General features: G+C 39.6%; 1 protein-coding gene across 3 annotated transcripts in view; it reads right to left on the bottom strand.

The window, feature by feature from the left end:
- NEK7 (NIMA related kinase 7) overlaps nt 1-24,628 on the bottom strand; it is a 152,879-nt gene that overhangs the window by 83,004 nt on the left and 45,247 nt on the right. For all 3 annotated transcript variants that reach the window (XM_059998791.1, XM_059998792.1, XM_059998793.1), the window contains exon 2: nt 15,932-16,016. In XM_059998791.1, coding sequence (XP_059854774.1) covers nt 15,932-15,988 — 57 coding nt within the window. In that variant the 5' untranslated portion in view covers nt 15,989-16,016. The remainder of the gene's footprint in view (nt 1-15,931; nt 16,017-24,628) is intronic.

The following is a 24,628-nucleotide window of genomic DNA, read 5'->3' as shown; positions in this document are numbered from 1 at the left end:
CCACTAAAGTAATTTATCTCTGAGTCCCTCAAGCAAACCTTAGTCAAAGCTGATGACCCCATGACTTATGTACAAGGCTATTTTGACACATGGGCATTACACTAACCCCTAATACATGTTACCTTGTTCATTTCACTACATCTGTCATGCTAGCAAAAACTAAAATTCTGCCAAAGTTTCACTGTCATTCAAATACAATGTTTCTCAAAAAGAGAAAAAAGGTAGCAATGATTTCTACTCTTGTGCATTGCTTTTCTTTCTTCGGAAAGTCCAAAATACTGTCAAGAAAAATACCACTCTTCCTTTAAGACATGCAAAATAATCAGAATACAAATTTCACAAATTCATTATATAAATATAAAACCATAAATAATTGTTAGAATAACAATACAATAACATTACTACAATAATAAAAGGTTCTGTTTTGGTACCTACAACTTAACAGGTCCTATAAATTAGTACCTCATATGCCACCTAATTCAATTCTCATGACAATCCTGTAAGGTAGATGTTATCAAACCAAATCACTGTCTAGCTGATTCCCAATTCCTAAGTATAGGCTTTGCTATACTGCCAGGGTTACTAAACAAAGTCACCTACAATGTGATACAACATTATGGGACCCTACATGATGATCCACAGTATTTTCAAGTTCAATTTTCAATTTCAGGCCTTTTGATGAAAAAACAAAACTGGGACTAGAAACATGTATGTCAAAAATGAAAATAAAAACGAAATTATAAAATAAAGGGAGACAACCTGCCACTCTGTTCATATATAAGATTTCTTTTTGTGGTCACTGAGATGAATTTATAATTAAGTGTCACTGTGACACCTACTTAACAAAGGAAACTTACAAAGCCTCACTTCTCAGATATATTCAGTGGATATTAGCAACTTTTTTAGTTTCCTTAACTTTGTTTCATTTAAAGAGGAGAGACTTTTTAAATTGTCCAGGCTTTTCTAAAAAATCTTTTTTTTTATTTTTTAATTTACACACTAGGATAGTCTGCAACATCTGAGAAATAGGTTTTCTTCCTCTCCCCAAAATGTACAGACCATTCCTTCTCCCGATGAAACCTGTCAATCTCAGCAGTGAAATACAGCTTCATCATTAGGAACGGTATCACGCAATCCATATCCTTTAAACCTGACTGGGAATTCCATCTTCTGTCTGCACAATAACTGACAAATATTAGCGTGAACTGCTAAGGCAGTGTGACAACCGCATGCTGAGAGCAAAGTCTCACTAATGTGTTTTGGCATGCAGGTTTGTAATCACACATTTACATATGCAATGACCTACATTTGCATGTCAGATCACACACTGTCTCGGTTTATTAAGGCTGGGCACCTCCCTGTGCTTGGCGGCCAGAGCGGGCGAGAGAGGGCCAGAGGGCGGTGTTTTTTGGCAGTTGAGGGATGAACTGCCACCAAGGATTAGGTTGATATGGCCTGAGCATTAGACACTTCATTAGACGTAATCTGTTTAACAGTGGGCAGTGTATGTAAACTTCACAGCCCATTTGCGGCACCTTTTCCCCCCATGGCCTTTCTTCAAAGGGCAGTGTGGGTGAGTGACAGCTTGTCTCATCTGCTCCCATGTCCTGTCACCCAGTGTAGACGTGCAGAGCTGACATGAGAAGAAGCATAGCTGCACATCTCCGACTACCCCCCCGTGTCTGTGCCACGCTGCAATTTGTATAAAAATAAGCCTGTGTAGGATGAGGTCTCCTTTAAGAGATCGCCAGGCAGGTTATACATATACTTCGGTAATGACTCTCTGATACTGTATTCAGTGCCACAGTTCATTTTGATGAGTTATGCCCCATGTAAGCAGCGCTGTATGAGGTGCTTAAAATAAAAAAGATGGTATCAAATCAGTGCCCACACAAGTAAAGAACTATTTTTAGGAAAGAGCTATAGTCTCTTTCTTGGATGATGTCCAATTCCCCATATTCTTTAGCTTAGCATTTTAATTATAATGGGAATAAAATAACCCAGCAAAATAATGAGATTCAAATCAGTATAAAATATAAACCAAATAAAATCACTTCAATTGCCTTTCCGTGCTCTCATTCTGGTGGATAAACTGGGTCTCAGTCTCTGCAGTCCCTTAATGACCAGGGTACCTGTCCGAGCTGCACAAAATGGCTTTTGGATTTGATGTGAGTCATTTAAAGGATTTTTAACTTTTATGAAAGTAAAAAGCTACTCTGCTTCTTCCGCAACACACTGACACCCACCTACGACAGGAGCTCTCTCAGTCACCTGGCCCCTGCCCTGGGCCTCCCCTCCAACCACACCGTTCGGCGCCAAATACGCCTGCAGCTCCGGCCCTTCCGTGCAAGGCATCTGTGTGTCCCAGGCCCTCTGAGTGACTGCGCCCCTCGCACCTGGCCAGCCCAGCTCGTCCTGGGGGCTGACTTGCCAGCCCTTCTCAGGAATCGTCCTCAGTTCGCCAGGAGGCTTTGCTTGCTCCTGCCCCTGGGCCTGCACAGCAACCGACAGCAGTCAACTCTCCACACAGTGGTGCAAACTCAGGCACTAAGCTAGGGTCCAGACCTCACTGGATTTTAATTATTTGTTTACATGTGTATATTTCTCCCTCCGAACACAGAGTTTCTCAAAGACAGAAACCAAGTTTTATCTTTGTGTCCAGATGCCATGAAGGCAGCTCAACATGAAACAGACAATAAATATTTACTAAGTAAGTGAATGTAGCTGAAAGAACTTAATGAATATGAAAGTTCTAAGTGCATCCCCATGACTGTAACCACGGAGAAGCTCCCAGCAGGTCTGAGGCAGAAGCTCCATGGGGAGTGGGGAAGCTCCAGACCTGCAAGTGGACGCTGTCTCTGCCAGTAACAGCTTCCCAACAGGTGAGACAGAGACTCCCCTTGCACCCGCAGCAGGAAAGGGGACCTTAGTGCTAATTCACTGCCCTCTTAGGGCAGTACAGCAAGCCCTGAACACTGTGCTCTGAGGCCGGACCTGGGCCAGGCGGTACAGAAGAATCCACTGAGTTCCCATAAAGCCCCAGAGAAACGGCACAGGTTCTGGAGTCAGTCAGCAAGGCCTGGGCTCGAAACCCCAGTTCTAACGCCCAGTATCTTTCTCAGCTGGGCCAGCTACCCAAACCTTGTTTCCCACTTCTCTAGCATAGGGGTGAACCCGCACAAAGAACTGTGCGTGAGTGTCCCCTGGGACAGAGCCAAGCTTACGCACTCCCTCACCATCATCTACGCCCCCTCCCCCAGGGGCGCCAGCGGTAAGAGCCTGCCACCGACCCTCTCTCCCCACAGGCTCTGGATTTGTACAGCCTCCTGCCTGTCCTCGGGTTTTCAAGACTGAAATTCTTTAGTCTTGACCCTGATTTGCTTCTTTGGTCCTCTTCCTCTGGCCGAAACTGGAGTTTGTCTGTATCTACAGCTAGGCTTCCCATATGCCAGCCACATCCTTACTAGGGTCTCTGAGCACCGCCCAGTCTTGGGCTCTGCCTTCCAACCAGGACACCCCAGTTACCACGCGGACTGTCTTCCTGATTCATGAATGAACACAGCCTGATCCCCTGGGTGTAAGGCTCCTTGGTGCCATACTCTAGAGCTAACTAAAACTATTCTGCCCGAAGGCCTCCTAATTGTTGTGGGGGAGCATGCAATAAACAAAACCATGTGTGGCCGCAATGCAGCCATCGGGCTGGAACATGCTCACAGTAAAGTTTAAATTCACAGGCAAAGGGAAGACAATAACTGCTTGAAAGCCCATAAACCCTGCAAGTGTGAAGCTGCAAGCTCTTCGTGACAAAAGAAACTGAGAAAGGGTGTGATTAATTCAGCACGGGGTAGCTTCTAAACTTACTAAATAAAGACTACATACATACCCCATACAAGAATTTTCAAACACATTCATTTTTGGAATAAGTCTCAAAATATAACTAATTAACATGAATAACATAACTGTAAGCCTACATACATTGTTTTGATATTGTTATTGTTTTATTGTTTATTGTTTTTACTGTTGTTATTTTATTTCTTAATTACTAACTATAAGACACCCACAACTCCTTAAATAAAGGACACAATTAAAACAGATGTTGGAAGCATTTGCATTACATTTTTGTGGTAAATTATGTTTAGTCTCTTGAGATATGTGAATCTGCAAGTTATACTATAAAAGAACCCTAAAATCTCAGAAACATAAAATAAATACTCAAAATACTCAACTAAAAAAAAATCAAACTCTAGAGTGAAGGAAGCTTTTTATAACACCTTAAGTGTTCTGCATTCTCATTAATGAAATCTCTTGTTGATCTGAATGCACTTTAATTACATACCGCCAGATCTTGCTAACTAATTGGGATTAACTTCTACATGTCAGTCTGTTAACTGCTTCCTTCACATAAATACTTTTCATTTTAAAATAAAATTCCTTCTGCTGTGCCACAGGCTCATACTATCACAGGTGCAACCTCGTTAAACAATTAATAATTTCCCATGACTAAATTAATTTCTTTAATTTCCTTTAAATTTGAAGGCAGGAACATTTAATGAGCAGTAAGATAATTCAGGGTAACATGATGATGATAATTCTCTCTGGGGAAATTAGAAGAGTCACAGCATGGACTCAACAGACTCCCCAGAGAGGAAATTATGTCCTGATAATTCCTAGAGGTATTGTTATCAATGATCTAATATACAAGCCAGTATTAATTACAATATTTAACATCATTAATATGGTTTTCCCTGTTACTGCAAACTCACCTCTTACTGGTGATTTTCATATTACCAATTATGTAATCTAATAAACTATATTTATATTAACATTATTAAATTTCTCAAAAATTTAAAAGTTACAAAACTTCAAAATGCCCTTCAATTTTATTTGGCAATAAAGCTCATGCTGTGTATGATCTCTAAAGAGATATTACTCACCTCCAAACTACAAAAACTAGAACATCCTTTCAACAATATCTAACATAAAGCTGTTATACATTATTTTCTACAAACCTCACTAGAAATAAAAAAAACACATATTAAAAAACAAAAACAAAACACCACATGTGCCAGCAGAGTCTAATTAGTCATGCTTCTTCCCATGTGAAAAATGATCTCCCTAAAATTTCTTTAACTATTTCAAAAGTAACCTATTCCTAAAGACACTAAGTGTCTGAGATTTACATCAGTTGGAACAATATGCCATTAATCATTATAACTGGCTTTTTATCAAACAAAGGAGAGAATTCACTATAGCATAAGAAAAATGAGTGATCAAATACAACCAATTATCTAGTTAAACATTTATAAGACCCCAGTGTTTGTATCATTTAATCATCATTAGTTACACTACCCCGCATAATCACTATATCCAAATTATGTAACCAGAAATACTGATGACCTTTCCCAGCATTTCATGAGTAGGATAATGATGAAGACACTCCCATCTGCCCCATGAGCACCACCAGCCATACCTGGTACAATTAAACATGGCAAGCAAAAGCCTTTCCCTGAGAGAAACAGAGACAGAGACAGACACAAATAGAGGGGAGAGGTTTTCTACAATGTATTCATTTATTCCACAGTTATTAACAGAGGAGGGAGATTAAACAAATACATAATCCAAAACAACAAAAAGACAATAAGCAAATACATAATAGTATCTAATATTTAAGCATATGCAGAGAAATAAAACAGAGTGATATAATGGAAAATGAGTGGATGGTTATTTTAGAGTGGGTAATTCTGGGATGACCTTGGTGAGAAGGTGATGTTTATGGTGAGATTAAAAGACCAGAAGAAAAAAAAGGGCAGAAAGAAAACCTGGAGAAAATGTCTCGAGGAAAGAATGAACTGGGTGTGTTGAAGGAACACTGGCTGGAAGATGGAGAACAAGGGTGACGGGCTGAGGAACGAGGTTAGAGGCGAGCATGACAAAACCGCACGGCACTCTGACAGCACCAGTGAGGGACTTGGGTCTCCAGCAGGGAAGCACGGTACTGCGAGCTAACACACATTTTACAATGACAACTCATGACGCTGGTGGGGAAGGAATGGACAGGAGGATGAGTAAAGCAAGAGTGGAAGCAGGGGGACTGGACAGGAGGAAGTGGACCTGACCTGACTGTTGCAGGGAGATGCGAACAGCAGACGGAATCAGGATATGATCTTGAGGTGGAGTCAAAGGAGCTGCTGATGAATTGAGTATGAGGAGAGGGGGACAGAGAGAAATCAAGGATAAATCATGGATCTGGGGCTTGAGCACCTCGATGGATAGTGATGCCACTGACTAGGATAACCAAGGCTAACGAAGCAACAGTGTGGGCAGAAGGCAGGTAATAACAATGTAATAAAGGATGTAAGATGATGCAGCGCCAACCACTGGTGGAGAAACCTATGCTCCAAGAGTGTCACTGGCAGAACGTCGTCATCGTCACCCTCACCCTCATCCCCGTCGTCTGGGTCCTATCTACGTGCCAAGCACAATCTTAGAAGCTCCATAGCTCATAGGAGGTAAAAACTATGATTCCTCTAATTTATTAATAAGAAAAGTGAAACACACAGATGTTCAATAACCTGTTCTCCATCACACAGCCAGAAAGTGGGGCATCCAAGAATTGACCCCAGGCAATCCGACTTCAGGGCTCAGGCCCTGAACCACCCCACAGAACAGCCAGCGCTCCTGATTGCTCCCAGCTCCCCTACGTGCTCCCCCCCACATATAAATTCTGGTGTCCACAGGGCTCCATCCTCAGCCTTCTCTTCTCACTTTGCTCATCACTCTGGGCCACGGAACCCATTGCTCCCTCTCTCCCATGTGTTGGTTCTAGAAGTTAGTGCTGCCTGAAACTCAGCCCTGGTGCCCCCCTGGCGCCCTCCTGGACACCCTATCAGAACTCTCCTAGAAATCCCTCCCCCTCCATCCCCCTCTTCTCCTACACTGAATGATACCCAGTCAAGGAAAAAAAATAAATAAAAGGAATGCATAATTAAATGTATTCTACATAAGTGTTCCTGGAAAAAGAAGTGCTTATCAAAATTTCTAAATCTGAGGAATATTTGTTTTATAAATATTTAGTGAGAAAGATGTATGAAACATAACCACAGTCATATGAAAAAGTCATAATATTCACATAATAATAATATAAAGGGAGACAAAATATAAAGGTATGCTAAATGTAAAATGACACAACCGAAGTCTAACAAACATATTAGAATCTATACATTCAACGTTGCCCTTCAAACAAGCACCGTGAGAGGATATGGACTTACTCCAGGAAGGCTTCCAATACTGAAAATATGTTTGAAATTCCTCCTTGGACTGTAATCAGTTTGTGAATCACACGAAAATTACTGGTCTCATTTAAGAAGATATCTCATTTTGATCGAAAGAAGAATACCAAGACTATTTATTTTTTTCACCAAGTACATACTTGGCTCCAAAAGATTTCTGAATCTTCCAAATATTACGTTCACCCTCAAAAATGGAACAATTTTCATTACTGTATTTATTAAAACTATATTTCAGGCTCTGGATGCAATTCCAAATAGAACTGGGAAACTGTTTTGATTAATGTCGACCTCATCTTTGCCCACATCAGACTATTCAAATAGAAATTTCCAAGACAGCACATGAGAGAATCCTTACCGCATTCCCATCCTTTTAAAACCCATCTAAATTTCTCAAGGCATTTCCTTTAAAATTTAAGGAACACTTACCCCTATATATGTAAATACGAACAAGCAATCTAAATTCAAAACTCAACTAAGCTTTAAATATTTTGATATCACTTCTCATTTGACAGATTTCTTATTATTCTATATTGCCACAGTCTTTTCCTAAAATAACTCTCAAGTAACTAAAATCTATACAACATAATTAGATTGATCAATATTTAGCTTTCACTTAGAGATTAATTCATTCATCCAACAAATATTTATTGAGTACCCATGACCTACTACTCATTGATATAAAGCATGATCTACAGAAGTGAACACTGCACTGCTGGTATAGCATATTCTGATTTGTTAGAAGCATACTAGTGTAAGAAACTACCCAGTAATCATTATTTTTCTGAGAATAATCTTTTTGTTGTCTTCCAAATTACATGTTTCCTCTAGGATAACACTTTCCTTAGGGCCTCTACCATGTAGTTCATCCGCATTATAAGGAGCCTTTATGCTATTAGGTTCCATTAGGGACTAAATCTCCTTGAACGGCTCCTGAGACCATTACCTCAGCATCTGAGATTTGGAGCCGAAGGAGAGCATGGTATAAGCAAGACATGACTGAATCTGTGTCCAAAATAGGGAAAGACACAAAATGCAGCTGGAGAAGAAAAAGGCGACCAGATGATGCAAGACCCTCTACGACACACGAGGAAATGCAGAATCCACCCTAAAAGCCATAGAAACCGGCGCTTTTAGGAAGTGATACGATAAAAAGTACACTTTGGAAAGATGACTTTTGCTACAATGTAAAGAATGAACTAGAAATGGTAAAATGAGAGGTAAAGAGATCAGTTCAGAAGCTTCTGCGATAATCCAGGCAAAAGGTGGCAGTAATCTAAATAAACTACAGTAGTTACAGTCAGGATGTAGAGAATTAGCAGATTCAAGAGCTATTTAGGGAGCAAAATCAAGACAAGAGGAAAACTGCCTAATATAAAGTATGCGATTTGCTTGTTTGTAGTTTGGACGCCTAGATGGACGGTGCTAATAGTCACAGGCAAAAGGACAATCTTGGGCAGGAAATAATAAATTCCATCTTGAAGAGTAGGAGCTTGAGGTACCTATAAAAATATCAAGAGTCACGGTGATTGAGAAGATCAGGCTGGCCAGGAAATGGATGGGGAGCTTTTTCTAAAAGCTCACTCTAAAGAGTGAGACAGACCCGGTGCCAATCCCAGCCCCGCCACTTACCAGCTACGTGACCAAGGGTGAGTTAGTTCATTGGTCTGAGCCTCGGTCTCTTCATTTGTGAAGTGTGACAGATAACGCCTCCTACAGCTTGCGTTAGGAATAAATGACACACACATTCACAATGCTTTGCACAGGGTGGGTGCGCTGTAAGAACTCAATCAGAAGCAGGTACTGATAGCAGCAGCAGGGCTACTGCCCTGGACAAAAGCCAGGAGCCAGGGGCCAAGTGTCCAAGTAGTGCGAGGGGTCACGAAGAGGTCAGGAGACAACAGCGACAGGGAAGGTGAACGCCCTTTCTTAGGGTGGCAGAGCCTTGACGCAGCAGGTTTCAGGCCTCCCTACCCCAAGAACAAGGAGGAATCGTGGTCTGGAAGAGGCTCTGTGGACAGACAGGCTGCCATCCGACCCCCGATCCTCACAGCGTGGGGTTATTAGAGAACCAGCAGCCTCCACTGAGAGGGTGACGGGAAACAGTGTCCTTGGGGGAAAGAGGTCTGTTCCAGCTAAACCAAGGAGGTGAAAAAAAGTCCATAAGAAATGGAGGATGTGTTTTTTAATAAACCATTTAATACACATTTACTTTTGTATATAGACTGTTACCCAAGAAAAACAAAAATGGTAAATTAAGAGTTCAGACATCTTAGGCCACACCTGACTTCTGGGCTCACAAAGATGTGGAAACCTGTCCTGGAGAAAATTTCTTTTTCTCTGAGCTCTTCTTCCCTGCTTCGGCGCAGGCTGGTCTCTCACACCTCAGTCTAACAAAGCGTTGCCAAGAATGGCTTCCTATCGTATTTTTGATGTAGGTACCAAGGCACAGGCCACTGCTTGAACTTGTGCCAGGAAGAGAAATTCCAAAGACATTTATGTATCTTAATATTCATTTAAAAGGTGGTGCTTGAAAAGATGGAGAATGGGTTGATCTGACACCCAGTTTGTCTTCAACAAGCATCTACTGAATGCCTACTACGTGCCCTAGGTACCACTCTGGGGTCTCGGGATGAAGCCTATACTCTAGAGAAAGCGGACAGACAATGAAAAAGTGAAAAGGCAATCAATGCTATGCAGAAAAATATGGCAGCACAGGCTTACTGGTGGGTGTGAAGGTTCAATTTTCATTAAATGATCAAAGAAGGTGATAGTTAAATATACCCTGGAAGATGATGAGTGAGTAAGCCTATGAGAAACTACTAGAAGGTTTTAAACAGACACAATTTGACTGAAATTTTGTATTTTACATTTAAAGTTTATATAATTTTGTATTGAGAGAGGGCTGAAGGGAGGCAAGGATGGAGGCTGGGAAGCTACCGAAATAAGTTTTGAGAAAAAGTAGAATTACTTGGACCACAGTAGTAGCAGCAGAGGAGGCAAGAAGTATCCCAATTCTAACTGTGTGTTAAAAATGGAGCTGTGGGGTCTGGGAACAGGTGAGACACAACCCGAGAGAGCTGGAAGAAGTCAGGGACGTCTCCAGGAGCTTCAGCCTGGGCAAGGGAAGGATGGACCTGCCACCAACTGTGACAGAGAGGCCTGCAGACAGAAGGGTTGGGGGGGACCATTCAGAGTTCAGCTTCCCATGTGCTCGCTTTGAGACATACAAATTTGAAGTCAAGCAGGCAACTGGATACATGAGTCTGGAATTCAGGACAGAGGTCCAGGCTGAGATATAAATGTGAGAGTCACCAGCATATGGATCATACTCAGAATCACGAAACTGGAAGAGATCTCCAAGCAGGGATATAGACAGAAAGAGGTCTCAAGCCTTGAAGCCCTCTATTGTTAAGAGGTCCAGGAGGTGAGGAGAAATCAGCAAAGGATGGACCAGTAAGACGAGGAAAAACAAGGTTCTTGGAAGCTGAGCAATGAACAGGTTTCAAAGAAGAGAGTACCATCGACTACTGAATGCAGCTGATGAGCCAAGGAGGACGAGGCCTGAGAGCTGACCAGGGACGGAGCACCTGCGCATAGCTGGGACCTTGACAAGGCAGTCTAGCCGGGAGGGTGGGGAGAAGGCTTAACTGGAGCACATTTCAGAGAGCGAAGGGGGAAACGGGAGACAAACCTACAAATAAAGCTAAGAATTAGCAATAAAAGGCAGCAGAGAAATAGGTTAGTTAACAGCTGGAGAAAAGAAGGACTTTAAAAGCTGGTTTTTGGTTTGGACTTGTTTTGGTTTTGAGATAGGCTGTGACAGGGGACCCTCTACCTGAGTGCTTGCACTTGCACCTGGGCAACAGGATATAAAGAAACCATTATGGACTAAAAATAACTGCACGCATGTGCAGTCGGGCAGTTATGAACAATAAGGTACACACAGGCCCCAAACCAACGGCCCCTTCTGAGGTGCCAGGGGCAAAAGCAGGGTCCTGCACGAGATCCCTGCACACAGCACCACCCAGAGGGCGAGCAGACCACCTAAGCCAGGCCTCCTGCCCTCCAGACCTACCCCTCCAGACCCACCCCGCCCTCAGCCCGTTTGATGAACCAGCTCAAGCCCCCTCGGGGAGCAAGCAAGGGCACCTACTGCTCGTTTCCACCCCCAGCCCCACCCCGCTGCGGCACGAGTCTCAATAAAGCCTTGCCTGGATCTCTCATCTGGCCTCCTACCAATTTCTATTGATTAAAGAGTCCAAGGACCCGAGCAGGTCACGGTTTGTTGTTGAGACGGAGGAGAGAACCACGCGATGGTGTACTAGTGAAGGGCCCGCAGAGAGGGGCCAATAGGAGCAGGGGGTGGGTGGGATCCAGTGGTCAGGGGCGTGCTGGCCTTGGGCACAGTGTGGCTGGTTCATCTGGTGACAGCAAAGGCCAGTCATGTGACTACATGTCTGGGAGAAGTCGGTGGAAGTTCTCTTCTGACTGTTACGGTGTTTTTAAGTGAAAACAGGAAGCAAGGGCATCAACTAAGTGTGAGGACGGGGGAGACAGTGCTGGGGGTTTGGGGAGAGCAGAGATACGAGACGTCGTGAACTGAAACCACGGCGCGAGCCTGCTTTCCTCAGAACAGCTGCTGTTCATTCTCCTGCACCTAAAGTCATTCACTGAAGGCAACTGTCAAAGGGAGAACACCACACCGAAATTTCTATAAACAATTCAAAGAACAGAAGCTGTACTCAATGCTACTTACAACAAACACCTTGGCAAAATCAATTTATCAAAAGAAGTAAACTACATGATGACCCTTATTTCATAAAGTGATTCTGTAAGATGAGCTAAAGACAGGGGAAGGTGATATAATCATCATGTCCAAAACTCATCCCACTCAACACAGTCCACTGGGGGCAACGTCGCTCTGGCCCACAAAGCGCCCAGATCACTACCCCAAACATGCTACAAGGTTAGCTTCATCTCATCCCTACACCTCGCTTCACAGGGATGCAAAAGCACAGGGGGGCTGCAAATAATTTGGGCCACCAGGAAGCTTAAAGGAATGGTTGATCTACCTTACTGCTTGGGTTGGAAGACTCCCAGACAAGGTTCTCATACCTTCCAAGCAATAAAAACGAGGAACGTCTATTTTCCTACCTGTAGATCTGGGAAGCTTTCCCTCTTTCACAGGTAGCCAAAGCGTTACACTAGATATCTTCAAATTTACAAATAATAATTATAACCTAAGTCCTGGTGATTATCATAATTAAAATTAATCCTCCCTTCTAATCACTCCCATAAATTCTTAAAATTGTGCTCTGATTATAATTGTTTTACATTTATCTTTATGATAAAAAGTGAATGTACCATAGTGCTCTTCACTCAATGATCAGAAATCAAAATACTCAAAAAATGTTAGTTGCAAACTTCCATTGTTTTCTTTATTATTTTTTTAATCTTTTTTTTTTTTTTTTGCGGTACGCGGGCCTCTCACTGTCGTGGCCTCTCCCGTTGCGGAGCACAGGTTCCGGACGCGCAGGCACAGCGGCCATGGCTCACGGGTCCAGCTGCTCCACGGCACGTGGGATCTTCCCGGACCGGGGCCCGAACCCGCGTCCCCTGCATCGGCAGGCGGACTCTCAACCACTGCACCACCAGGTAAGCCCCCATTGTTTAAAATTAGTCTCATACTAAAATAGTTTAGTATTTTCCTATTTCTCTGTCACCATTTTTTATATAGTCTGAATTTTCTTTTTTAAATTAAGCTAAATCCATTGTTCCACCAACAAGAGTCCGACAGCATACAAATCTCGTCAAAACATCCTTTCAGTACTTTCTGGTTTTAGTAGAGGAATCAAAGGAAAAAGGGAAGGAAAAGGAAGCTGATAGAAAAAAAATTTCCTTAAGTTCAAGAGAATGACAATACACACAAAAAAATTAATAGAGATACATAAATCTCACATCCTGAAGCTTATAAAAAAGGAACCTCACACCGTACTAAAGAAAAAGGAGCTCTCACAGTAATATGTGAGACCACATATTACACATTAAGGGGTTAGAGTATTCATCTCAGAACAAGAAAAAGAAAGATATGCCAAGAATATACATCACTTGTCATTATACAGGGGATTGGTATTTGACACTTAGAAAGCTGACTTCGTTTTCGGTTTATGTCCAGACACGTATTAGCATCACAAAAGTAGGAGTCACTCAGCTAACCATATGTTGCCATATCACCCCGTTATTCAGGCCAATGGTGTGGAACAAAAGAAGGTTGTCAGCCCCTAGCAGAGCCTGTCCTTTGCCAGCCTTTAAAAATCATGCTACTGAGAGCAGTAACACTTTTCAAAGACTTAATAAGCAATAACGCCTGTAAACTCTTGTCAGGTAATCTCACACCATCAGTCTGGACGCAGAGACAGGAAAAACCCTCCCTCTTTCCCCCACCCCTGGGAGCAGCAGCAGGAGGCAGAGATGAAGGGAACTGTGTGAAAAGAGATGCAGAACCACAGACGTGGTTCTGAAATGTATGCTGCATGGTCCCAGGAAACCATGACTTTCCTGGCTGGTGAGTCAGTAGAAGGCAAAAATGAAAGTGCTCATTTTTTTTTCCTTTGAAATTTAGGACTGTTCAAAACAGAATTTCAAAATCATGACATGAACTACCTAATTTTAGAAGTGCTTCTTTTACTGTCTTCACTAGAAACAATATAATACGGACCCACAGTATCTACGTATGTGTGTAAAACTAGCACTAAGATACGTCTGTATCTAATAGATAGAAACTGCTTACTATAATCTTGATAATTTATGACCGTACACAAAATATAGATGGTAGATCTAAAAAATAAAAAACAATCATCTTGAAATTAAAATATTGGCCTTACTCTAAGCTCTCTAAAGGGTCTCTTTTCTGAATACGGTACAGAGGATTCAGACGGGTGTAACAAAGAAAACAATGTAAAATTCAATTGGGTAAAGGGCTAATTTAAACATGTTCATTTGAAGGAGTCCCTGGTTGGTTTCAATCACACATTCTTATTGAGACCCTGCTTCATGTGGGGAGCTGCAGTATCACAGGGCATCCAAAGAAAGTAAGACACAGTATAAATCCTCAAGGAGAGTTTAACCCAACAGCAAAGATAAGGAAAATGCCTATGTAAAATGACACAAAGGCCTCAGAAATACCAGAAGAGACATACAAAGGATGCACCATCACGTTTCCAAGGAAAAAATATTACATTCACAAAATCAGAAAAAGCTTCATAGTGGAGATGGCATTTTAGATGGTCCTTTAAAGGGTGGGCAGGATTTCAAAAATTGGAGAGGAATATGAGGGTACAAGATGAAAAAAGTCACAGAGGCAGAAAAGATAGTTTATTCTGTAGGCAGTATTTCCTGCACTGTGCCTCACAGACATGGATTCTGAGAGAAGCCAATAAATGTGCTTAAACAAAAAGGATCCCGTGGTCAAATAAGTCTGGAAAACACTACACCCCAAAACCCCCTCCAGGAAGTTCACAGTGCACCCCAATAATACAGGGAAGGCTCTGAGAAAGTACTGTCATGAAGCAGCTGTGTAAATCCAAGTCTCCCAAACTTATCTGACTACAGAACTCATTTGAAATAACATCTATAACAGACCAATTACAAGTACTGAAATTGAATCTGTGATTTAAAAACTCCCAACAAACGAAGTCCAGGACCAGATGGCTTCACAGGCGAGTTCTACCAAATATTTAGAGATGAGTTAACACCTATCCTTCTGAAACTATTCCCAAAAAACTGCAGAGGAAGGAACACTCCCAAACTCATTCTATGAGGCCACCATCACTCTGATACCAACACCAGACAAAGATACCACGAAAGTACATCTACCAATTCTTCATTTCCAGAAATACGATCAAGCAAAACTTGGACAAGGCTAGCACAGTAAATTTGGGACACTGTAGAAGGTCTCCAACACCAAACTGAAAAAACACGGTATTTATTAATAACAACAACAGAAACGAACTGCTGCCTCTGTGCAGGGATGAATGTTATTTTAGACACGTCATCATGCATCGGGCTTTAGGGTAAGCATCCATAGAGAACACAGCATGCTAGGTAATTAACTTCTATAGTGTGTGGACATGTTTTGCTGAAACATTCCTTTAACTTCATTTCATGCTATAAAAAAACGAGCAACTACGTAACAGGGGAAACACACTGCTACTCAGAGAAAATAAGAAAAGTGACAGTAACAGAAGGCAGTCGTGGGCAATGCAGGACCAGCCAGAGCAGAGACAGGCACTAGACACACAGGCGCCGCCTTGCCTTTTCTCTTCCTCTCTGAGCCAAACATTAGCTTCCAAAGCCTGTAGGTCATTCAATTCAAGTTAAAAGCTAAAGCTGCCCCCCCTCTTTTTTCATATTTGTACATGAGAACTAAATATTCTAAAACAGTATTTTATAATAAAAACAATCCTGATTGAAGCTTGGAAATTCATACTAGCATTTTTGGCTACTTTATTTCCTAAAGGGACTGTACATGTACTACTTCCTTCCTCACTGCATGTACATCTATGTCTACACACACACACACACACACACACACACTCTCACACACACACACTCTTACGGCTGCATTTATGAGAACAAATTACCTGCGGTTGGAACTGAGGAACAGGTGGTCCTTGCATCCCTTGTGATTGCTCATCCATCGTCTGAAGCAACAGGAACTTCAGAACTCTGCAAAAAATGTAAAGTTGAAATTTAAATAATGCAATCATTACCAATACATACTTGAGATGAACCTAATGCTTCAAAAATGTCCATTAAGACACTCTATACTCTTATCTGCCATTCGCTAAATCCAAGCTCTGCTTAGCTAACACAAATATTCACTATCTCAGCTAATTCTTATCAAAAGTAGCATGTTATGCTTAGAAAATCCCGTTTTGTGAGATGAAATTCTCTATTCTCCATTACATCTTATAGATCAAAGAGGCATCCCCTCTCCCTCCCTGACGTGAGAAGATAATAACCACGGTAAGCTTCCCGGAATTGTGGCTAACATTTTACATTCCTAAAATGCACTTCATCTTCATGTTCTAAAAATGTTAGCACTTTGGTTCTTCATGTCCAACTATAATGCTTACTGTGATTTTTAGGTTTAAACTTAAAAGGCCTGTCCTCATATGAGGGTGTTTACTCTTTTATACATATTTTTTTGTAATTACAAAACATCCACCCATTAATTCAGTAAACACAGGCTGAAGACCAAGCATACGCCAAGTCCTGCACAAGGCTCAAGAACTGAACTATAAACACAGCTGACACCCCTGTCCAGGAGCCACTTCTGCACTGATTCTACACAACACCAAGTATCTCTAGGTTCTTCGTAAGTGTAATTTTATAACTAAAATCTTGTGGGTTAAAAAACTAGGGTCCATTTAAATAGGATCAACAGACAGAAATTAAAACACATTTTCACTTCATTATACCCTTTAAAAAGCAATAAAAATATTCTAGACATGGGTTATTTGTATTGCAAATATTTTTTACCATCTTATAGAAAACCTTCCCAATGGCATCTTTTAATTAACTTATGAACAGAAATTCATAAATTTAATATGTTCTAATTGATCAATCTTTTCCTTTATGGTTAATGCTTCTGTGTACAAAATGCTTAATAATTTAAGAATTATTTCCCTACTCTAAATTCTCATACATTATCTTTCAATGTAAGCTTTATTGCTTTGGCTTTCATATCTAAATTTGCAATTGATCTGGAATTAAAGTCTTGTACAATATATGGTGAAGTCAATATTTAGTTTGTTTTTCCATATGGCTATCCAACTGATTTCAAATCATATACTGCAAAGACTGTCCTTTACCCCACACCCCATTACAGTGCTACTATATCATTTTCATCATGTATCAAATGACTGCACACATATATATAATATAGCAGTGTATGGTGTAGGTTTATTATAAAGTCTTGTTACATGCTTAATCACATATATGATTTTAATATAAATTTTAGAACCAGCCTGTTTGTTTCTATTTAAAAAAAAAAGTCTATTGAGATTTTGATTACAAGTACATGAACCCTATAGATCAATTTGGAGAAAACTGACATTTAATAATATTGGGTCTTCAGACCCATGAATACAGGATATCTCATTTATTTTAGGTTTAATTTCTTTCAGTAATGGTTTTCAGTTTCAATACTGGCCTTTCACATGTTTTTTCAGGTTATTTCCTAAGTATATTATATTTTTTGATACTATTGTTAATAGTAGGTGTTTTTTATTTCACTGTTCTGATAGCATACAGAACTACAACTGATTTCTGTATATTGACCTTTTATCTTGCAAACTTGTTAAACTCTCTTATTGGTTCAAGTAGATTTTTTTGTAGTTTCTTGCCTTATTGCAATGGCTAGAACCTCCAGTACAATGAATAGAAGCAGAGACATCATTTTCTTATTCCTATCTGAGGAGGAAAGCATTCAGCCATTTACCATTAAGTATAATGTAAGGTGTACATTTTTCATAAATGCCCTTAATTTATCAGGTTGAGCTAGTGCCCTTCTATCCTTACTTTGCTGAAAGATTTTATAAAGAATAGATGTTAGATTTCTGTCAAATTCTTCCTCTGTGTCTGAGCTGATTATACATGTTTTAAATTGTTAAAATGTTGAATTTTGGTGGTTCATTTATTTTAAATTTTGAACATTCATTTTGGTGAACACTAAGCCAGTATTCATTTCTGGGATGGACCCCATTTAGTCATGATATATAATCCTACTTATGTATTTTTGGATTCAATTTTATATAGTGTTGGATTTGAGGAGTGAGGAGGGGGAAGGAGAAAGAGAATCCCAGTAACGAATTAGAATACATTTTAGTGTGAAATCTGAATCATTAAACAATCAACAGACAATGCTTTAAGGCTACACATTAAGGCAACATTGGTTATTTAAAATGTGTATAAGCAACAAGGACACTTTTGCAAAAGGCAGTATAAATTAAACAGTTTCTCCAGCTTAGGAAAAGAAAAGCTATTACAAACCAACTACACATCCAAAATGGTATCTTACAACTTAACTGCTATTATTCTAGTGCAGGACAGATTATTGCTCAAAACTGCACATTTCAGAACACCAAGAAATTTTCATTTTTTTTGTTACATTTTAAGCAAGACAACATCTGAATAAAGACTTAAATTTAAAAAAAAAGAAATCTAAATCATTAAAATCAACATTTCACATCTAGTGTCCCACAGATAGTTTCCCAAGACACTTCATAAAAAAAAGGTTTCCTGGTCAAAGACCTCTGTGAAATACTACTCGCTATATGAACCTCTCTTAGAAAATCATAGTAAATATTAGCTAAATATTACTAAAGGACCCAAGCAGGCCTGCAGTTAAAAAAAACAACTTCATTTATATTTAACTTATTTAAGCACAAAATGCTTTCTTTGTGTAACATATTTTAATATCCCACAGCTTGACCAATCCTAAGAAGAGAAGACACTATGAGAAATGTTATGCTAGATTATAACGAAGTGGGTTTCATCACACCTCCTGATGTGTGACAATGTCTAAGCAAATAAAATTATGAAGAAAAGAAGCCAAAGTAAAACAACAACAAAAAAACACAAAAAAGAACATAAAAATCAAAGGAAACTTAGAAGTGATTTAATCTAACAATCTGCATAACAGGGAAATCACTTCTACAGTATCCCAGACAGAGGTCAAAGAGCCTCTGCTTAGAAATAAAACTCTGTATGAAATACTCATGTCGCACATAAGCTTAGTAATACAATGAATAATAACGCAACAAAATTTTCTTTGCATAATATCTAACGCGGTTCCATGTGTCACTGGATTCTTAATGCTTTTACAGAATAAGAATATATCAATGTTTGTATACTGATTTAATATCATCATATTTCCAAAGGCCAAATATATTTATGTATTATCTCTTTCCACTAATCTCCTCACAAATGAAATAAAAACACATTTAATGTATAAATATGTTAAACATGCATTCAGTCTTCTAGATTATAATTTCCATGATACAGGATCTGTGTCATCCACGGCTGTACCCCCAGTTCTTAGGTCAATGCTTGGCACAAAATGAGTGCTGAGCAAATATTTATTTAATGAATGAATAAATGTATCTCTGTCATAAAAACATCAAATAATAATTGCTAGAGTTTAATAAGTCTAAAATCAATGGTGAGTAAAATTATGATCAAATTCAACAAATTTGTCAACCAATCTTCAATAAAAAAAGGCTGCCCAAAGAAGGTGCTGCCTGAATCGGGTTTTCAATAAGGAAGAGAAGTTCACAAGGTTTAGACGAGGCAATGAAGAGAGGAAACCTGGGAAAAGGAAAGGACACATCAAAATACCCAAAAGCAGAGCACAACATCTTATAAGTAAAATTAAAGTTGGCAGGTGGTGAGAGATAGCTGGGGGGAGTTAATATCAGAAGGTTAGGCTAACAACATAGACAGCTGTCCGCTCATGAGAAAGCTGTTATGATATTTACTTTATCCAGCTGGTATCAGAGAGCTAATGCTGGGTTTCAAGAAGCTAAGAGAGGGAAGTTCATTTTTTGAAATACAACCTTTCTTGCTCTGTGACAGAGTAGAGGGGCTCACAACCACAAGCAAGACCAGTCAAGAAGCTACTGCAGCAGTCCAGACAAGAGATGATAAGGGCCCTCACCAAGGTCTCTTACTTCACCTCAACCAGCTTTCAACACAACTATCTCACTTTCTGGAAACGTTCTGTGTCCCACATTCTCCTGGATTTTCTCCCACATTATAGCTACTTTTTCTAAGTTCCTTTTGCTATCCAACATTTATGTTGGAGTGCTCTATGACTTGAATCTTTATTTTTTTTAAATCTACATTCTCTCAAGTCAACCCATCCAGTCTCATGACTTTGATTACTAACCATGTATGATTACTCTGAAATTTCTGTCTACTACACGCATCTGTTCTGAGCTCTGAGCCACAAACACCAATATCCAAATGACCACCTGATATCTTCACAATTCCTGAATAGAAGATTCCATCTCCCATTCTTCAAAAAAAAAAAAAAAAGGCAAGCTTCTCTAATCTTCTTTATCTCTTTACATGTATCACCATCTACTCAGTAGGTCAAGCCCAAACTTCTTAAACTTTTGGGTCTCAGGACCTCTTTATCTGAGAACCCCAAAGACCTTTTGTTCATGTGGATCATGGCTATCAATATTTCCCACATTAGAAATTAAAACTGAGAAATGTTTAAAATACATACTAATTCATTTACAAATAAAAGCAATCACTACATGCTTATAAATAACATATTTTTATGAAAAATAGTTAACTTTTCAAAAATTAGAAGAGAAACATTGTTTTACATTTTGTAAATTTCTTTAATGTCTGTCTTCTACATTCAGTTTGTTGAGATATGTTGTTTTGGCTAAAGTATATTTTTAAAAACCTGGTCTTACACAGATGTATAGTTGGAAAATAGACTGTTTTAATACCCACTGTGGATATCCCTGTGGATACTCTTTTTTTTTTTTCCTACTCTTTATTTTTTTATTTATTTTTTAACATCTTTATTGGGGTATAATTGTTTTACAATGGTGTGTTAGTTTCTGCTTTATAACAAAGTGAATCAGTTATACATATACATATGTTCCCATATGTCTTCCCTCTTACGTCTCCCTCCCTCCCACCCTCCCTATCCCACCCCTCCAGGCTGTCGCAAAGCACCGAGCCAATATCCCTGTGCCATGCGGCTGCTTCCCACTAGCTATCTACCTTACTACGTTTGTTAGTGTGTATATGTCCATGACTCTCTCTCGCCCTCTCGCCCTCACAGCTCACCCTTCCCCCTCCCCATATCCTCAAGTCCGTTCTCCAGTAGGTCTGCGTCTTTATTCCTGTCTTGGATACTCTTCTTTAGTACTAACACCAAACTTGACAAGTGGCAGATTCATAAAGGTTAACTGCAATGTGGACTGTCAAAACTCACCAATGAACTTTTGTACTCTGTAATGTGAAAATCCAATGGTCTCTCTTGCCCTCTAAATAGATCTTTTACTCATGCATGATTTTGTAACATCATGCACTGGTCATCTGGAAAATTTTAGTTCCCTTAGTTACTCAGATCCTCTATAAATGTTGACCATTTCATTATACAATATTCAAAAACACATTCATTAATATCACCACTAATCTCATCAGAAGTCTTTAAATACCAGGAAGATGCCAAGGACAGGGTGATGAATATAATTTTTCCAAAATTCCAACTTTCACTTTAAAAGTTGGAATTTTATCATTAGTAACAAACAACGTCACTTGATTTCCCTTAAATGACAGGCACTTAATTTTCAAGAAAATGTCTACAAAACACCTAGGTTTGAATGTCAGTTGCTGTTTCAAGAGAAAACGGTGTCCCATGAAAACAGTAGCTGTCAGTCTGCTCCTCCAACACCTGAAGAGAGGCTTTTCTCAAGACAACTTTGATTTGCTGCCATGGCGCTTAAAGTCTACTTCCCATTTCATTGCACATATTAAGGGACTTGTACTCAAAGGTTGAAATGTGATAAAAATAATACTCTTTAACTGCTTCATCAAGTACACTTTAAAATGAAACTCATACTTTTTAGTACTATTCCATATGGGTAGAGAAGACAGAGACTAGTAGTTTGGTATTGCCGCACTGATTCAAGCTAAGGCATCAGTGCTTTTACAAATAATGTCTTAATATTACAAAAATCATTTGCTCTTGCAGACCACATGAATGAACCTCAAGGAGCCCACCCAACCCCCGACCCTCACCATCCCCAGAAGTCGAAAGACCACACTTTCAGAAGCTCTGGTCCAGTCAAAAACCTAGAATTCGTCTGTGATTCTTCCCTCCCCCTCACCTCCCTGCTCCCCATTCCAACACACCAGAAAGTGCCATTTGTTCTATTTCCAAAATAAATCTCAAATCTGTCCATGCTTCTCTACTGCCACTAATACAACCCTATAAGGTGTCATTATATCTCCGCCAGAGATTACTCTCATAGCCTAGGAAGTGTTCTCTCTTCTTCCACCATTCTCTTCACAGTGGTATTTCCGATCTTACAGGAAAACCCGAACGAACTTTTTGGCCACCCCAATATTTTAAAAACACAAGTCACTTCATGACACTCCCATTACTCTTGGACTAAAACCCCAACTCCTTGCCAAATACAGGAGGACCCTGTAAAGCATCTCTTGCCTCCCTCTCCCACATCAGGTCATCCTAGTCTCTCCCACTAATGACCTGCCATCAACATGAAAACCCCTCTGCTCTTGAAACCCTCTAAGTCTTTCCTGGCTTCAGGGCCTTTGTACGCTGTCCCTACCTTAACAATCCTCTCCAAAGTAGGACCCAGCCCTCCCTGTTTACCTTTCATATCATCACCCTTTCATTCCTATGGAGCAATTATAGCAATTTATAATTATCTTGTTCATTTTTAAACTTGTTTATTGTTTATCTCCTCTGCTGTAAGGCAGGTAACATAAAGGCAGGACCTTATCATTTTGTTCCCTGCTGTACTCCCCCAGCAAGAACCTGGCACATAACGGGCACCCAATAAACATCTGCTGAATGAATGGAAAATCAGGAACAGAGGACAGATTTTACAGTGGCTTATGTTTAGACGTGTAGGACTTCTGACTGATTAGAAAGTTAAAGACAACTCCAGAAGTCATCATTAGCTTGGAGGACACAGGGCACAGTAGTAGCACCATCCAAACTAGACTGATAGAGAAGAAACCAAAATAGGGTGGGTGTTAGGAAGAGCAGGGTACAGGATGAAAATGATACAGAAAAACCTAACTGTGAGTTATTAGGAGAAAGGCCATATATAAAAAGTTCATAACAGCCACATTTTGCCAAGTAGAATCTTTAGGAAAGGGGAATTCAATACACTGTCCTGTAATTCTCATATCGATTATTTTTATTAGCTAAAGCTCTTCAATGTGTCTGAAAACAGTTCTCTTTTTTAAAATGGAAGTATAATTGACTTACAGTATTATATTAGTTTCGGGCATACAACACAGTAATTTGATATTTTTATAGAATATACTCCATGCAAAGTTATTATAAAATATTGACTACAGTGCCTCTGCTGTACATTGCATCCTTGTAACTTACTTATTTTTTACCTAGTAGTTGTTCCCTTTACCTATCTCCCCCTCTCCCACCCCTCTCCCCTCTGGTTAACTATTAGTTTGTTTTCTGTGTTTGTGAGTCTGTTTCTGCTTTGTTATATTGGTTCGTTTGTTTTCTTTTTTAGATTCCACATACAAGTGAAAACCTACAGTATTTGTCTTTCTCTGTCTACATGTTGTCCTTCTCTGTACATCCGTGTTGTTACAAATGGTAAAATTTCATTCTGTTTTTATGGCTCATTAATAATTTATTGTGTATATATGCCACACCTTCATTATCCATTCATTTGTTATGGAAACTTAGGTTGTTTCCATGTCTTCACTATTTTAAATAATGCTATGAACACTTGGGAACATACATCTTTTCAAATGAGTGTTTTCATTTCCTTTGGATAAATACCTAGCAGTTGAATTGCTGGATCATATGGTAGTTCTATTTTTAATTTTTTGAGGAAGCTCCATACTATTTTCCATAGTGACCAATTTACATTCCCACCAGCAATGCACGAGGGTTCCCTTTACTCCACATCCTCTCCAACCTGTGTTATTTCTTGTCTTTTTGATGACACCTATTCTGACAGGTGTGAGGTGATATCTCATTGTGATTTTGATTGGCATTTCCCCAATAATTAATGATATTGAGTATCTTTTCATGTGCCTGTTGGCCATCTGTATGTCTTCTCTGTCTATTCAGTTCTCCTGCCCATTTTTTTAATTGGATTTTTTTTTTATATTGAGTTGTATGAGTTCTTTATATATTTTGGAGATTAACCTCTTACCAAACGTATCATTTGCATATATTTGCTTCCATTCAGTAGGCTGTCTTTTCATTTTGTTGATGATTTCCTTCTCCATGCAAAAGCTTTTAAATTTGATTAGGTTCCATTTATTTTAGCTTTTGTTTCCCTTGTCTAAGGAGACAGATCAAAAAATATACTGCCAAGACCAATGTCAAAGAATGCACTGCCTCTGCTTTCTTCTAAGAGTTTCATGTTTTCAGGCCTTACATTTAAGTTTTTAATCTATTTTGAGTTTATTTTTGTATATTGTGTGAGAAAATTTTCTAATGTCATTCATTTATATGTAGCTGTCCAGTTTTTGTAACACCACTTATTAAAGAGACTGTCTTTCCCCCATTGTGC

This window comes from Delphinus delphis, chromosome 1 (assembly GCF_949987515.2).
Source record: "Delphinus delphis chromosome 1, mDelDel1.2, whole genome shotgun sequence".
Taxonomy (NCBI): Eukaryota; Metazoa; Chordata; class Mammalia; order Artiodactyla; family Delphinidae; genus Delphinus; species Delphinus delphis.
The sequence above is the reverse complement of the archived record's forward strand: the minus strand, read 5'-3'. Positions and strand labels throughout refer to the sequence as shown.